The sequence below is a fragment of the Chiloscyllium punctatum genome, chromosome 1 (genome assembly GCF_047496795.1).
Source record: "Chiloscyllium punctatum isolate Juve2018m chromosome 1, sChiPun1.3, whole genome shotgun sequence".
In the NCBI taxonomy this organism is placed as follows: Eukaryota; Metazoa; Chordata; class Chondrichthyes; order Orectolobiformes; family Hemiscylliidae; genus Chiloscyllium; species Chiloscyllium punctatum.
In genome coordinates, this window is record NC_092739.1 from 9,203,650 (window position 1) to 9,221,418 (window position 17,769).

Consider the following 17,769-nt stretch of genomic DNA (forward strand, 5'->3'; position numbering starts at 1 on the left):
TTTACCCTCCACCTGTTCTTGCGTTTTACCCAGCTATTTGGTCAAACATAAATGAACTTCAACATTATTTTCTTTACTCCTTGACTTCTCCTCCATAAAATAAAGGAAATACACCTCATAAAGCCACAGTATCATCACAAGACGCAGTGCAATGATTTGCACCTTCTCCCAAACTTGTAACTTCTAGGACTTAGAAGGACATGGGCAACAGTCACAAGGGAACACCACCAATTGCAATTTCTCATCGAAACCACATAGCATCTCAACTGGGAACTACATCTCTGTTCGTTCACAGTTGCTTGGTCAAGATCTTGATTTTCCTTCGCTAATAGCATTGTGGATGCACAACTCAGATTGCAATAGTTTAAGAAGATGTTTCACCACCACCTTCTCAGGGGAGACTAGGGATCAGCAACAAGCACTGACGTTATCAGTGATGCTCACATCCTATCACCAAAGTAAAAATGTACGATTTTCCTGACAACAACACCATTGATAATATAACAATCCTCCAACTGTGTTGTGTGCCCAATTGTAAAAAATAGTAGAATGTCCAAGAAAATAGGATAGTCTGCAGTCTATGCTCTCTCATCAAAGAAAGGCAGGAGACTGAGAAAACACAAACCAAGTTTCAGGTTCCCCATCAGCAAACAATATAAGTAATGCACTGAAATGGTCACTTAAACATTGACCCAAGGGTTTATTCATAACGAATAAGTTGCTCAATATTTTAAAATAAAATATCTTTGCAAACTCCTCCAACTCTCTCCCTGATAGGATTTCATACTCATTCCCAATTTTCATTATTCATAACTGCTGGCCACTTGTCTTCAGCTGAGTAAGGCCCTGAGCTCAGGATTCTCTCTCGCAGCCCCTCTAACTTTCCTTCTCCTGAAAACCTGTATTTGAACAAGCGTTTGGACACATGCTGGTCTCTTTGTGGCTGGGTGCTGAGTTTGATGCGATAACACTCCAAAGCCTTTGAACATTTCAGCATTTAAAAGGAGTTACATGAATGCAAATAATTGTTGCTAAAACGCATCTTTATTTGAACCAACTATGAATTTGCATAATTTAAAATTTCTTTTTAAATCAAAGTCCACACAGAAAAGGAACTGCAATCTTGAGAACCAAACTTTCTTATGCTAAATTATTCTGAAAGCTTATTTTTACCTTTGCTGCTCCAATTTGATCCTTTCTGAATTTCTCCAGTGGTTTGATAAATGTTTCAAAGATGTTTAGCGTCTGAAAGAAAAACGTGAACATTCATACCAGAAGCATTTGGTTCAAAAAGAAAGAATACACATGGCTTTCAAACAGTATGAAATGTACTGGTAGATTATGATCATTCAAAGTCACTATACCAGCACCTGCCTCCAGAGACAGCTTGTTCTTTCTTGCATTAGGCTCAAGAACAAATGTTGAACAAATAAATAATATTTGCTTTATTAATCTAACATAGGGGTTAGAATCAGCTCAGCTCAAGAAACATAACTTGGATTGAAAATAATACAGGAAAATGCCTTTGACAAATTTACATTCCGTTAAGAATTTAATGTTAGAAAGATGCAAGGCTTTCACTCTGGTCCTTAGTTTAATTTGAAGTTCAGGACTTGGAACATATCTATAATGTCGTAACTTGTTAATTAATCTTGAAAATGGCAGCTTTACTCTTCATTGAGGTTTATGGCAAAATGTTGTTTTTTAAAATAAAATGCACAAATATGCAGCTCCAATTAGATGGCAATTTCTTTTAGCTATCAGGTATGTTATGAAGATGCATAACTCAATAACACATGGCCTCTGTGCTGTCTTATCTCAATACCCATTTCATATCAAAGTAATCTCTAAACAATAAAACAATATTCTAAATATTTAGAATATTGTTTTATTCTAAATAATAAAATTAGAAATACATTTGGAAATTTAATTCTGAACACAATTAAATTTGTGTTTTAAAATTAAAGCAATTTTTAAACACAAGTTCGCACCCATAATTTACCATAATTTCATTCCCAATTTCAGCGATATCACTGAACATGGCGACAACAAAAGGAAGGATCGTGATCTTGCAGAAAATAAAAATCTGTGACGAGAGAGTGGGGATGAATAATCTCACAACACTCTCACACATTGCTGGCTGGGAGAATAGTTATTTGTCTAATCAGGTGACAGGACAGTGTGTGGACTGGGGAGCAGAGGAGAAGCAGTGAGGACAAATACAATTCAGGGGAAAAGAGAATTATTTACTTCTGAAGCCGAGGTTTGAATCTCATCAATGTGAAACACATCAGAGGCAGTTCAGAGGTAGCTCATTCGGATGATCTGGGGTATGGTGGGACTCACCTACTCCAACCTCTCACCCTCGGAACGTTCAGCCCTCCACTCCCTCCGTTCCAACCCCAACCTCACTATCAAACCAGCAGACAAGGCAGACAAGGGAGGCGCGGTAGTAGTTTGGCGCACTGACCTTTGCACCGCTGAGGCTAAACGCCAGCTCGCAGACACCTCCTCCTTCTGCCCCCTTGACCATGACCCCACCTCCCACCACCAAACCATCATCTCGCAGACCATCCATAACCTCATCACCTCAGGGGATCTCCCATCCACTGCCTCCAACCTCATAGTCCCACAACCTCGCACCGCCCATTTCTACCTCCTGCCCAAAATCCACAAACCTGACTGCCCCGGCCGACCCATTGTCTCAGCCTGCTCCTGCTCCTGCCCCACCGAACTCATCTCTGCATACCTCGACACGGTCCTCTCCCCCTTAGTTCAAGAACTCCCCATCTACGTTCGGGACACCACCCACGCCCTCAACCTCTTCCATGATTTGCGCTTCCTCGGTCCCCAACGCCTTATCTTCACCATGGATAACCAGTCCCTGTACACCTCCATCCCCCATCAAGAAGGCCTCAAAGCCCTCCGCTTCTTCCTTTCCCGCTGAACCAACCAGTACCCTTCCACTAACACCCTCCTTCGACTGACTGAACTGGTCCTCACTCTTAACAACTTCTCTTTCCAATCCTCCCACTTCCTCCAAACCAAAGGAGTAGCCATGGGCACCCACATGGGCCCCAGCTATGCCTGCCTCTTCGTAGGATATGTGGAATAGTCCATCTTCCGCAGCTACACTGGCACCAGCCCCCACCACATCGATGACTGTATCGGCGCTACCTCGTGCTCTCACGAGGAGGTTGAACAGTTCATCCACTTTACCAACACCTTCCACCCCAACCTCAAATTTACCTGGACCATCTCAGACTCCTCCCTCCCCTTCCTAGACCTCTCCATTTCTATCTCGGGCGACCGAATCAACACGGACATTGACTACAAACCGACCGACTCCCACAGCTACCTAGACTACACTTCCTCCCACCCTGCCCCCTGTAAAAATGCCATCCTATATTCCCAATTCCTTCGTCTCATCCGCATTTGCTCCCAGGAGGACCAATTCCAATACTGAACAACCCAGATGGCCTCCTTCTTCAAAGACCGCAATTTCCCCCCAGACATGATCGATTATGCTCCCCACTGCATCTCCTCCACTTCCCGCTCCTCCGTCCTTGAGCCCGCCCCGCCAATCACCACCAGGACAGAACCCCACTGGTCCTCACCTACCACCCCACCAACCTCCACATACAAATCCTCCGTCATTTCCACCACCTCCAAACGGACCCCACCACCAGGGATATATTTCCCTCCCCTCCCCCATCAGCGTTCTGAAAAGGCCACTCCCTCCGTGACACCCTCATCAGGTCCACACTCCCCACCAACCCAATCTCCACTCCCGGCACCTTCCCCTGCAACTGCAAGAAGTGCAAATCTTGCGCCCACACTTCCCCCCCCTTGCTTCCCTCCAAGGCCCCAAGGGATCCTTCCATATCCATCACAAATTCACCTGCACCTCCACACACATCATTTACTGCATCCGCTGCACCCGATGTGGCCTCCTCTATATTGGGGAGACAGGCCGCTTACTTGCGGAACATTTCAGAGAACACCTCTGGGACACCTGGACCAACCAACCCAACTACCCCGTGGCTCAACACTTCAACTCCCCCCCACTCCATCAAGGACATGCAGGTCCTTGGACTCCTCCATCGCCAGACTATAGCAACACGACGGCTGGAGGAAGAGCGCCTCATCTTCCGCCTAGGAACCCTCCAACCACAAGGGATAAACTCAGATTTCTCTAGTTTCCTCATTTCCCCTCCCCCCACCTTGTCTCAGTCCCAACCCTCAAACTCAGCACCACCTTCCTAACCTGTAATCTTCTTCCTGACCTCTCTGCCCCCACCCCCACTCTGGCCTATCACCCTCACCTTAACCTCCTTCCACCTATCGTATTCCCAACGCCCCTCCCCCAAGTTCCTCCTCCCTACCTTTTATCTTAGCCTGCTTGGCACACTTTCCTCATTCCTGAAGAAGGGCTCATGCCCGAAATGTCGATTCTCCTGTTCCTTGGATGCTGCCTGACTTGCTGCGCTTTTCCAGCAACACATTTTCAGCTCTGATCTCCAGCATCTGCAGTCCTCACTTTCTCCTATGGTGGGACTGCCTCACGAGAAGTGATTAGATTAGCTTCTCTACAGTGTGGAAACAGGCCCTTTGGCCCAACAAGTCCACACTGACCCTCCGAAGAGTATCCACCCAGACCCATTCCCCTACGCTATATCTAGCCCTGACTAATGAACCTAACACTATGGGCAATTTATTATAGCCAATTCACCTGACCTGCACATCTTTGGATTGTGGGAGGAAACTGGAGCACCCGGAGGAAACCCACCCAGACACAGGGAGAATGTGCAAACTCCACACAGACAGTCACCCGAGGCTGGAATTGATCCCAAGTCCCTGGGGCAGCAGTGCCACCCTCAAAGAGTGGTTGGGCCTGTACTTATTGCAGCTTAGAAGAATAAGAGGTCACCTTACTGAAACAAAAGATTTTTACAGAACTTGACAAGGTAGATGTGGAAAAGTTGTTTCCCCTTATGGGTGAATCTTGGACCACATGGGTATAATCCCAGAATAAGGGGTTGCTCATATAAGACAGGGATGGGAAGGAATTTCTTCTGACAGAGAGGAGTAAACCTGTGGAACGTTTTGCCGTGGAGAACTGTGGAGGCTGGGTTATTAGACATACTCAAGACTGAGATGGAAAAGGTTTTTAATCCATAAGGGATGTAAGGTTAAGGGGATAAAAGGTGAGGAAGTGCAGCTGAGGATTATCAGATAACCCATGATCTCTCTGAAGGATGGAGCAGCATCAAGACAAAAATAGCCAACTTCTGCTTTCAGATTTTATAGAATGAAAGTGTCTTATTTTTACCAATACTCAAGTGTGTGATGTGAAATTAACTCAAAACTTCAATCCAGTTTGCAATGGATGAGTGCTTAAACTAAAAGTGCCTCTAATTTCACAGAAAAAGTGATATCTTATTCAGGAAAGGCTCAGGAGTAGCTAGAAATACAACTATTTACCTGATGAAGAGCGACGCTCCAAAAGCTAGTGTGCTTCCAATTAAACCTGTTGGACTATAACCTGGTGTTGTGATTTTTAACTATTTAGGATGTGCTGTTCTAACATGAGGATTAGTGAGTATGAAAAAACCAAAACCGCGCAGCAGTGGATACATTCAATTATCTCAGTCACACACTCACTCACATTGCCCCAGTTAACTGACACATTCAAAAATTAGGCAGAATGACTCATTCCTGATGAAGACCTTTTGCCCGAAGTGTCGATTTTCCTGCTCCCCACGTTCAAAAGCTGACAAACAAGTTACTTTTGGTAGACTTTGGTCATCAGTCTGGGAATGAAAGCACTGAGTCTGCTTTGGGAAGTCAAAATCTACAGAGCACCAGTCATTTCTATTTTCCTTTATATTTGGGCGGTTTTGGATGTTTTTCCAGCACCACTCTAATCGTGAGTCTAATCTCCAGAATCTGCAGTACCCAATTTTGCCTCCTCATCCAAATGGGCAAGCCAAGCACCCACACCATATTGACACAGACACACCATGTAGTCAGACTGTCTCACACTTGGGTGCTGAAGTGAATTTTCCACAAGGGGTTTGAGTCAGAGGTACACAGACACACCATGTAGTCAGACTGTCTCACACTTGGGTGCTGAAGTGAATTTTCCACAAGGGGTTTGAGTCAGAGGTACACTGCCATCGTGGCCCAAGTATACACCACACAGACACAGTAAAGACTTTGATTCAGAATTGGGAGAGTGTTCTGGGAGAAGCTCACCCAGAATTGCTCCACCTGACGCAACCAAAAAATGGTACTGCTTGCGTCAAAGATAAATGTATACAAGAGGCAGAGAGAAAACACACAGAGAGGAAATCCAGAAGAAGCTATTCATTCAAAACTCAGATCGCTGTGGTATCCTGTTCTGTTACCTAAGGAAGCCATTCAGTCTATTGTACCTACACTAGTTCTATTATCGAATATCAAACTCCCACATTTTCCTCATATCCTTGAACACCATTTCTATCCAAATGATCACTCAATACGCTTTTGAATGCCTCAACTGAACCTGGTTCCACCTCATTTTCAGATAATGTATTCCACACCGTAGCCAGTTGCTATGAAATAGAAGTCTTTTCTCACATAACCTTTGTTTCATTTGTCCATCACTTTAAATCTGCACCCTCTTGTTCTTTTTTTTTTCTTTTACAAGTGGGGACAGCTTCTGCCTATCTACCCCAACTCACCTGCTCATGATTTTAAAAACTTCTATTAAATCTTCCCTCACCCCACTTCTCTCCAAGTCCCAACTTCTTCAATCTGTCCTCATAACTGAGGTTTCCCATTCCTGCAACCATTGCTGTAAACCTCTGCTGCACTCTCTCCAAAGCATTCAATCTTTCTGGTAATGCAACCCTTATGACTGTTCTACGTGGAGCAGAACATTCCTGACACAAGTAAGCCTGAGCAGTTACTTACATATCCACGAAGGGCCTACCACACATGGTCACATAGTGATGAACATGGTCATCTTCAACTTGAATTATGAACATTCCAGACATTTTCTGCAGCTCCACTTTTAATTTTGTCTTTTTAAAACAGAAGTGTTTGTTTCCTTTCTCATGAAACAGAACTCTCTCTAAATATTCCCCATTCAGTAACTCAAGAATAACAGATTAAATCACATGCCATGCTCAAAAGGCTTCAACAAGAGGGAAGAACACCTCGGGAAATTTTATTTTTTTTAAAAACCATTTCCTTGTGGGCAAGGAACAACAATGCTGGGTGGCACGGTGGCACAGTGGTTAGCACTGCTGCCTCATAGTGCCAGAGACCTGGGTTCAATTCCCGCCTCAGGCGACCGTCTGTGTGGAGTTTGCATGTCCTCCCCGTGTCTGTGTGGGTTTCCTCCGAGTGCTCCGGTTTCCTCCCACAGTCCAAAAATGTGCAGGCCAGGTGAATTGGCCGTGCTAAATTGCCCGTAGTGTTAGCGGCAGGGGTAAATGTAGGGGAATGGGTCTGGGTGGGTTGTGCTTCGGCGGGTCGGTGTGGACTTGTTGGGCCGAAGGGCCTGTTTCCACACTGTAGGGAATCTAATCTAATCTAAAAAGAGCACTCTTGCAGGATCCACAAGGAATTCTTTCCTGTGCTCAGACCTCCATTCCTCCCCTGATTGAGATCACACGCTGACTTGTCTCCCCAACACTGACCAATTAACCACCGATAGCCATTTCTGGAAGTCGCTGGCAGCAGTCTGATGTCATACAAATTTGAGCCATACCGCCCCCAGTTTGGGTAAAAGCCAGCCCCTAGGTTAATGAAGTCACAGTGGGTTGTGCAAGCATGATCCTCAATGCCTGGCTCTGGCATTTCCAATCAAGCACTCATCGTCTCCCAGAAACGTTCTATTAATACAAGTTAAAGAGTGGACTTCTGTCCCAGCCCAGCTGGGACAACAGGGAAAATAATTACAGCTTTAGAACATGATCTGTTATTGAATCAGAAATCAAGCCAGCAGTGGAGTTATACGAGGGGAAAGATACGAAGGAGGAAAGTCCAATCATTGGTGAATTTCCAGAGTCCCTTCCCTTTCTCCAATAGGTCCAATAAATCAGGATAATGCAATAATTTATGAAGTCCAAGGTACATTGATATTGGACCTTGACATTTAAAGGATGATGATTTGGATGTCTAAATATCCCAGAACTTGTGGGTCATACCTGGCTCTTAGCCCACATTATCTGGGCTGCAAAGTTCAAATGATTTATTTTATTACTAGCCAGAGTTTGGTGTTGCATTCTACACTCAAACAAAATATAAAGATGACAATAAACTGCATTTAAAGAACTTGTATCAAAGTCCACAAATCCAATGGATTGCCAACAAATATTTTGATGAACATAAAAAAGCAAATTAAAGTTACATTTCGAACAGAGGAAGAGTCCCTACTTCTGGGTCAGGAGGACTGGGTTCAAGGCTCAGCTGCTCCAGAGGTGAGTAATAACATTTTGATTCAAACACTGAAAACAGTTAGTTAAGGGGAACTTATTGAGATAGTTCTCACATGACAAGCAGTTGACATCATGAATTCTGTGAACACTAATCGTGCTTTCAGTTCTTGCCCTGCTATTTTAGTTAAGACATTCAGTCATGGTTTAACCCTTTCAGTAAAATAGCAAAGAAACTTACTGGTTATTTTTGGGTAAATGAATTCACTCAAGCACGGTTATTACTAAGGGTTTTCAGCCATCTGACCAAGATTTAAAAGGCATCTGGATGGGGTATATGAATAGGAAGGGTTTAGAGGGATGTGGGCCAAATGGGACTAGATTGGGTTGGGATATCTGGTCAGCATGGAAGAGTTGGACCGAAGGGTCTATTTCCATGCTGTATATCTCTATGACTCTAAGATGCATAATGTAACAGTTTCTGAAGTAGATTTTCAGAACTGAAACTTCCAGTATCCCAAGCATTCTTAGAATGTCGTGATTTGTACTTCAATTATTTCATGTGACCTCTATAGACCTGCATGGTACTTAATCAAGCAGCTGACTAAGAAGAAAAGGAAACTTTCCAGTATGATGAGGAAAAAGGCAACCATTTTGTGTTCACTTTGTAGGTTGAAGCATTCGGCAGACTCTTCTCAGAATTTCAAAAATTTCACAATAAGGTATACATACACTCAAAGTCAGTCAAGATAATAACAATATGGAAAACCAAAATGACAGCGTTTGGTTGCTTGTGCAACATATATAATTGCACTACATAATCAGTTGGAATTCAATGAATGCTGGTTGTTTATGCCGATGTATTCATATTTAAGGGCTGCCTGTATTCTAATGAGGTTGGGGGGAAAATCTTGCCCCAAATGTGTCATTTGTAAAACGAGTGTAGCCATATGAGGAATGGGGGGAAGTGGGTGTCAGGTAGAAATGTCAGTTTTATATTCTAACAAGCTGTCACGCCAGTTTTGGGCTGGGGCAGTTACGAACAGACACATAATGGACATTTCAAGCTGATATAATTGATCACATACCAGTACATGCATTAAAGTACCTCTCTCCCCACTATCCCATTGAAAGGTCATGTCTAATGAGGTGAAATGTTTATATCCAACGGAACTGGGGGAATTCGAGAGAGCTGGTGACAAAGTCACACAAATGTAAATCATTTGGGAAATTCCTTTGGGAAACTCCCCCCTCCTCTCAGTTTTCCTGCTTAAAGCTGGTTTTTCTTCCCTAACCAATGTGGGCAGCAACGATACAACTTGTCCTCAATGGGTTACTTTACAAAAACACATGTTATTTAGTGCAAGTTTCACATGGGAATATTTATGGGATTCAGGAAAACATGTTTGAGGATATTTCCCATGTTTTACCAAGGCAGTTATTTTGGTAGTTCTCTAGCTGCTCTGTATTCAGCTCAATTCCCATAGCTGTACAGGAATTCAACTGTTAGCAGCAGCGTAAAGCTGGACTTCAACACAGTACTGGAATTTCGGCACATGAGTTGGCTTTCTTTTAATATCAGTCAGCACTCTGATCTATGTTACAAGATTCCATGTTCAAGTCCGACTCCACGGCTTGAGCGTAAAAACGTCCAGGTTGACACTGCAGAGCAGTACTGAGGATTGTCAGAATCGATGAGCTGTTAAGTCAAGGCTCCAACTGGGTGTTTGAATAAACGACCCCAGTGTCCAAACTCAACGAAGAGCCGGGGAGTTATTCCCACTCTCTGCATGAGATAGATTTTGATTTTGAAAAGGAGTCAAAGTTTATGGGCAGGCATTAATGTGAGATTAAGGCCGCAAATCAGGTCCACCACGGTCTAAGTAAAAGAAGAATCCAACTTTCTACTTATGCTCCTGTGACTTACTTTGTGTGCTGTCACTAATATGCATCTCTCAAACACCATCACAAGTGCAGGTTAATTATTACACTGATAACTAATTATTACATTGGTTATTATTACATTGCTGTTTGTGGGGGCCTGCTGTGCACCAAATCATCTGCTGTGTTTCCCTTCATGACAAGACTGAGGAAACTTCAAAGTTCTCGATCGGCTGTAAAACAACTTTGAAATGTCCAAACAGAGTGTGCTTGGCACCGCAGAAATGAGAGTGTTATCTAATCCTGCTGCTCAAAACAAATTTTTTCCAAAGTTTCATGAAGCATGACATCAATGAAGCAGCTGGAAGCTGAGTGAAAAAACAATGTATTTCCTTAACCAATGAGACTATTGGCTTGAAATAAAATGGACGGATCATGACAAAGAAGGGCTGAGAAAAATGTCCCATCAGATACAGAAACAGGAGTAAAGGGAAGGCAGGCAAGAGTTAAAGTGAACAAGCAAAGGTTAACAGAAAATAAATTTCCCACATGCTAAATTATAAAAACGTCCAAACAATAGTTTGCTATATAAAAGAGTGAGACTCCCCAGTTGAAATTATTCCCTTGTTGACCAGAGTTGATTGTCATTGCAGGAAAAACAATGACCTCATTTGAAGCCTTTCTACACTATGAAATAGCAGCTTCCTTGGAGTGTGACAGAGGCTAACCTTATAGAGGTTTATAAAGTCATGAGGGGCACAGATAGGGTGAACTGACAATGTCTTTTCCCCTCAGGTGGGGGAGTCCAGAAATAGAGGGCATAGGTTTAGGGCAAGAGGGCAAAGGGGCAACTTTTTTCACACAGAGGGTGGTGCATATGTGGAATGGTGAAGTGGTGGAGGCTGGTACAACTGCATCATTTAAAAGGCATCTGGATGGGTATATGAATAGGAAGGGTTTACAGGGATATGGGCCAAGTGCTGGCAAATGAGATTAATTTAGGATATCTGGTCGGCATGGACGGGTTGGACCAAAGGGTCTGTTTCTGTGCTGGACATCTCTATGGCTCTAAGTCAAAGACTGGAGCCAGCCAAGATCGCACATGCAGTAAACTTACAGCCTACCTCTTACCCAGAGAGGATAATAAATGTTGCACAGCCGTACCAACACTAATTCAGTAATCAAAATGATAGCATTGTTCACAGCAACTAAGTGAGGTAACAATCACCCTAAAAGAGCAGGGAGATGCCATATGACAATATTTATTGTTGTTAAACTATTTTAGAAAAATACCTAATGAACACAGCTGTCGAAATGAAACAAAAAGCAATCTCCAAAAAATCCAAAACCGACTAGGCCATGCACGGAGATATTTTAGAGAAGCTTTATTGACAAAGAGCTATCCTGTAATTTTAATACAATATTTCGGCCCTCCATAGCTGAGCTACACAATGTCAGTTTAGGTGTTATCACTTGGTTGATGTCAGCCAGTGAGCCAGTAGAAGTAATGCAGCACCATAGAGGGGAACATCTGGGGAGGTTAGACCAGCCAAGTCAGATTGCACAGTCCCCAAACAGACATGGAGTCTCACTGAACATTAAATTCCCGTTTACCTGATCATGCTCCTGTTGTTGTTGCAAGGAAACCTAACATTACTTATTATCTCTCCCGCCCCTGCTTGCCTAGGATCCATCTCCTGCATGATTGGGAAACCATCACTGTTTACCTACTCAGGCTTCAGGCTGAAACTGCAGCCAAGGCCCAAATAAATCATGGACTAAAAATACCACACTCTAATCATTTGATTGAAGGAGCAAATTAACGTAGGGACACACAGGATAGGATTCTGGATTAGTGGTGTTGAAAAAGCACAGCAGTTCAGGCAGCATCCGAGGAGCAGTAAAATCGATGTTTCGGGCAAAAGCCCTTCATCAGGAATACAGGCAGTGAGCCTGAAGCATGGAGAGATAAGTGAGAGGAGGGTGGGGATGTGGAGAAAGTAGCGTAGAGTACAATAGGTGAGTGGGGGAGGGGATGAAGGTGATAGGTCAGGGAGGAGGGTGGAGTGGATAGGTGGAAAAGAAGATAAGCAGGTAAGATAAGTCATGGGGACAGTGCTGAGCTGGAAGTTTGGAACTGGGGTGAGGTGGGAGAAGGGGAAATGAGGAAACTGTTGAAGTCCACATTGATGCCCTGGGGTTGAAGTGTTCTGAGGCGGAAGATGAGGCATTCTTCCTCCAGACATTGGGTGGTGAGGAAGCAGTGGTGAAGGAGGCCCAGGACCTCCATGTTTTCGGCAGAGTGGAATGGGGAGTTGAAATGTTGGGCCACAGGGCAGTGTGGTTGATTGGTGAGAGTGTCCCAGAGATGTTCCCTAAAGAGCTCTGCGAGGAGTGTCCCCAACGTAGAGGAGACCACATCAGGAGCAACGGATACAATAAATGATATTGGTGGATGTGCAGGTAAAACTTTGATGGATGAGGAAGGCTCCTTTAGGGCCTTGGATAGAGGGGAGGGAGGAGGTGTGAGTGCAGGTTTTGCAATTCCTGCGATGGCACCACTCCCCACCTCTTCCTCCGCTACATTGATGACTGCATTGGCGCCACCTCGTGCTCCCGCGAGGAGGTTGAGCAATTCATCAACTTCACCAACACATTCCACCCTGACCTTAAATTTACCTGGACCATCTCTGACACCTCCCTCCCCTTCCTGGACCTCTCCATCTCCATTAATGACGACTGACTTGACACCGACATTTTTTACAAACCCATCGACTCCCACAGCTACCTGGATTACACCTCTTCCCACCCTACCTCCTGCAAAAATGCCATCCTGTATTCCCAATTCCTCCGCCTCCGCCGTATCTGCTCCCAGGAGGACCAGTTCCACCACAGAACACACCAGATGGCCTCCTTCTTTAGAGACCGCAATTTCCCTTCCCATGTGGTTTAAGATGTCCTCAAACGCATCTCGTCCACATCCCACCCCTCCAACCGTAACAAGGACAGAACGCCCCTGGTGCTCACCTTCCACCCTACAAACCTTCGCATCAACCAAATCATCCGCCGACATTTCCGCCACCTCCAAACGGACCCCACCACCAGGGATATATTTCCCTCCCCACCCCTTTCCGCCTTCCGCAAAGACCGTTCCCTCCGTGGCTACCTGGTCAGGTCCACGCCCCCCTTCAACCCACCCTCCCATCCTGGCACCTTCCCCTGCCACCGCAGGAATTGCAAAACCTGCGCCCACACCTCCTCCCTCACCTCTATCCAAGGCCCTAAAGGAGCCTTCCACATCCATCAAAGTTTTACCTGCACATCCACCAATATCATTTATTGTATCCGTTGCTCCCGATGCGGTCTCCTCTACATTGGGGAGACTGGACACCTCCTAGCAGAGCGCTTTAGGGAACATCTCTGGGACACCCGCACCAATCAACCACACCGGCCCGTGGCCCAACATTTCAACTCCCCCTCCCACTCTGCCGAGGACATGGAGGTCCTGGGCCTCCTTCACCGCCGCTCCCTCACCACCAGACGCCTGGAGGAAGAACGCCTCATCTTCCGCCTCGGAACACTTCAACCCCAGGGCATCAATGTAGACTTCAACAGTTTCCTCATTTCCCCTTCCCCCATCTCACCCCAGTTCCAAATTTCCAGCTCAGCACTGTCCCCACGACCTGTCCTACCTGCCTATCTTCCTTTCCACCTATCTACTCCACCCTCCCCCCACCGACCTATCACCTTCATCCCCTCCCCCACTCACCCATTGTACTCTATGCTACTTTCTCCCCACCCCCACCCTCCTCTCATTTATCTCTCCACCCTTCAGGCTCTCTGCCTTTATTCCTGATGAAGGGCTTTTGCCCGAAACGTCGATTTTCCTGCTCCTCAGATGCTGCCTGACCTGCTGTGCTTTTCCAGCACCACTCTAATCTAGACTCTGGTTTCCAGCATCTGCAGTCATTGTTTTTACCTCACAGGATAGGAGGAGGACAAGTGACTCCCTTAATTTTAAATGTACCCCACCCCCCATTTTAAGAGCAACACAATTATGGGAATCATTGAGGAATTTAAAAGCTTCCTGGAGGTGATCAGAATTGCTGCTGAAACGCTTAAGATCAGTGAACAGATTACAGAAATTAATTCAGTAAGGTCCAGAATGAACAAGAAAATTTTAGCACAGGACAAAATCTTCAATTAGCCTGGGAACCTATCCAACCCAGCTGAGAAAACTCTCTGTCAGCACCATACCAAGAAAATGAAATAGCTTTTTTTTCCTCAGTTCTGAGTAAGCTCCTAAACTGGCCCAAAAGCACAAGTCGCAATAAAAATGAACACACCACACCCATCCTACAGTATAACTCTCTACACTGACTCTCCAAACAGCATCCCACCCAGACCCAGCAGCACAACACTGTCCCCCACATTACCCATGGCTAACTCACTTAGCCCACACATCACTGACACTACAGGTCAATTTAGCACAGCTAATCCACCTAACCTGCACATCTTTGGACGGTGGGAAGAAATCAGAGCACCCAGCAGAATCGCATGCAGATGTGGGAAGACTGCCACATAGACAGTCCCAAGGCTGGAATCAAAACTAGGCTCCTGAGCTGTGAGGCAGCAGTGTTAACCACTGAGCTACCCGGCTGCCACACAGCAGTCAGAAGTCCTTGCATTTTATTCAAAACACATCTCAACTGAAAGCACTTGCCTTTTCTGTTCTTTCCAGAAATGTGTGCAACAATGTCTGTGTAACAGCATAAACGGATCAAATTTGTGACAAAAGCCAAGTTAAAATTCCGATCCTTTTTCCCCTTCTGACCAGAAATAAAACCTTTGTAAAAATGTAAAGTTATGAACAAACTGCCACACATGACGTGACTGCCAAGAAACAATCAACACACAAATAAAATAAACTTTACAAAGCAGCAGCCATCCTAAGTTTGAATGGCAGTCAAAGGATGCCAACGTATCAATTAAACTGGAATCATTCAGAGGCAAGTCAACTCAAAATGACAAAAGGTCAGCAAGAATATTGACAAAGCTGCAAAGAAATGAACAACAACAGAGATTTTAAATCACCGTACATAAACAGGTTTGGACAAGGAAAAGGACTCAAACCGTAAAACAAATCTCATTTTTGGAATGGCCAGAGTCAGAATTCAGGTCACCATGCACCTGGAGAACAACAGCTGAGAGGAAAATAAGATGTGGGAACTGTAAAAAGCAGACTGGAACAGATGCCAGAACTTAGAATGACCTTTTGCTCCTGGGGATTTAGGAAGAAGAGTATACATACAAAGAACATACTGTACACATCGCAGCGTAGTCCAATCAAATTCCTGTTAATATGAATTTCACTTTTGACCAATCAACCTCATCGGGATTCTGCTGTGTTTATGAATTAAGCAAATAGGCAAAGACAGTTCCAAGCTGAGGCGTGCCAACACGTACTCCTTCCTGTGCCCCTGTAACACAACACTCTTCAACTTACCGTCATTTCTCTTTGCTCCACAAGGTTATGTAGAAAGGTTGCAAATTCCTGAAGTGACTCATCTGGAACAGAGAGAAAGAGGAGTCATATTGGACTTGAAACATGAACTCAGATAGTGCCAGACCTGAATTTCTCCTGCATTTTCTCTTTTCACTTAAACCTTCCAGGATCTGCCATACTTTACTTTTATCAGAGCTTAGGCCATCCTTCTGTAATTTCATATACTTGCGTTTTGTGGCTGTTGCATTCAACAAATGTATAAGAAGAGGAGACGCTGTGTTACCCCAACTGAACCTGAGGAGGAGCTACTATGGATTATTATGCCTGTCGGCCCCCTCCCCCGGAATTGTCAGCTGGTCAACCCTGCCAAAACTGCATAAGGCTGGTACAATGAAACTGCAAATGTCTCATTAAAACAAGTACTGACCTACTTGGGGCTGAGTCCATTTAATAGGCTGAATCCAATGTGAGCTCACCTGGTCACTAGATTACCACAGGCAGATAATGAAGCTTCGACAGAGGGTCCACTTGTCTTAACATCTGCCCGATAGTTACTCCTGTATCCTTCATGGTGACCACGGGTAATGAAGAAGCAGGGTTTAATTCAGGACATGGGGCCTGAGAAACTGCTATCACATCCAAAGAAATTAGCCGGCATACAAAGTTATTCCATCCCAATTCAGGGAGATAGTGATAGAAAATAACAAGATAAATGAGGATTTGTAATTGGAAGGAGTACATCTTAAATCCTTTAACAAGGAGGAGAAGCCTGGTGCAAGCAGCCACGGGGTAATTCCAGTTTCAACGGCATATATTAAAGCTAGGGACTGAGCTGGAGGTCCACTGTGAGGTGAGCTACCACCTGCCCTCGCCCCTGACTCTTAATGCTCCTTTGGTGCTTTAAGCTGATGTTCTAAATCATTCTGAAGAAACGTCAGTGGACCTGAAATGTTACCTCTATTTTCTCTCCACAGGTGCTGCCAGCCACGTCTGCTTTTGTTTCAGTCACTTGAATAATCCAGCTCAGAATAATGCAATGTGAACATCGGTTCTATTTTGTGGGTTTTCAGAGCTGGGGCCTGATTAAACGGTCTAGGATCCAGCAGATTTGCAAAGGAGAATAAAGCTGGACGATTGTATGATTTTGAAAAACAGACATTCTCTACGATACAAGTTGGATCAGTAATACAGTATATAATACATTCAAAACTTATTTCTAATTCCCAGAATTAACTTGAGGTAAACATGGGTAATAGTCTGTGATACAACATCTCACAGCAAAAAGGACAACTCTCACAAGTTTCTTAGCAAGGGTCAATGAATCTTAATAAACTTTGTAAGGCATTAGAATTCTTCATTTTGTCAATCTGGCCTTGAAACTTCCCCTCAAGAGCCACTCTACTGGGGAATGCCTTAACAACAGCCTGTGCTCTGATCGGTCACCATCCTGTCCTCGAGTTCAAAAGCTGTGATCAGTACCCATTCAAGGTACTACCCCAGTGTTCCACTGACAACTTGCTTCACCAAGCAACATCTTTCCTTTTGTTTTTCCCTGAGCTCCCATCTTACTCAGATGCACCAAGCAGAAACAGCTTGCAGCTTTTCAAGCCACACGGTCAGATGGACTGGCTTTTCAGGGTCACCCAGCTTCTTGTAGGCCACTACAACTTTATCAGGACTCTTCCCAAATCCTGACTGCAACACTTGGATGTTCAATAACTCTGAGAACTTGACTGTATTTTACCAGAACAGTGATAATAGAATGTTCTTGGGACATAACTTACTAGGTCCCCTACACTGACCCTCTGCCGTTCAATGTGTTCTCTGCAATACAGCTAAAAATGAGCACTTCAAATAGAGAATCCATTCATGACAGGGGTCCATCTCCTTCACATACTGTTGATCTCTTTTCACTCCCTGTCTGCTTCCTCTGAACTCCTGTCCTACGATTTCCTG

General features: G+C 44.5%; 1 protein-coding gene across 4 annotated transcripts in view; it reads right to left on the bottom strand.

The window, feature by feature from the left end:
* The window catches only part of arhgap10 (Rho GTPase activating protein 10), a 205,769-nt gene that overhangs the window by 121,082 nt on the left and 66,918 nt on the right, over positions 1-17,769 (bottom strand). For all 4 annotated transcript variants that reach the window (XM_072567806.1, XM_072567731.1, XM_072567637.1 and 1 more), the window contains exons 3-4: positions 15,814-15,875; positions 1,174-1,245 (exon numbers count right to left, since the gene is read on the bottom strand). In XM_072567806.1, coding sequence (XP_072423907.1) covers positions 1,174-1,245; positions 15,814-15,875 — 134 coding nt within the window. The remainder of the gene's footprint in view (positions 1-1,173; positions 1,246-15,813; positions 15,876-17,769) is intronic.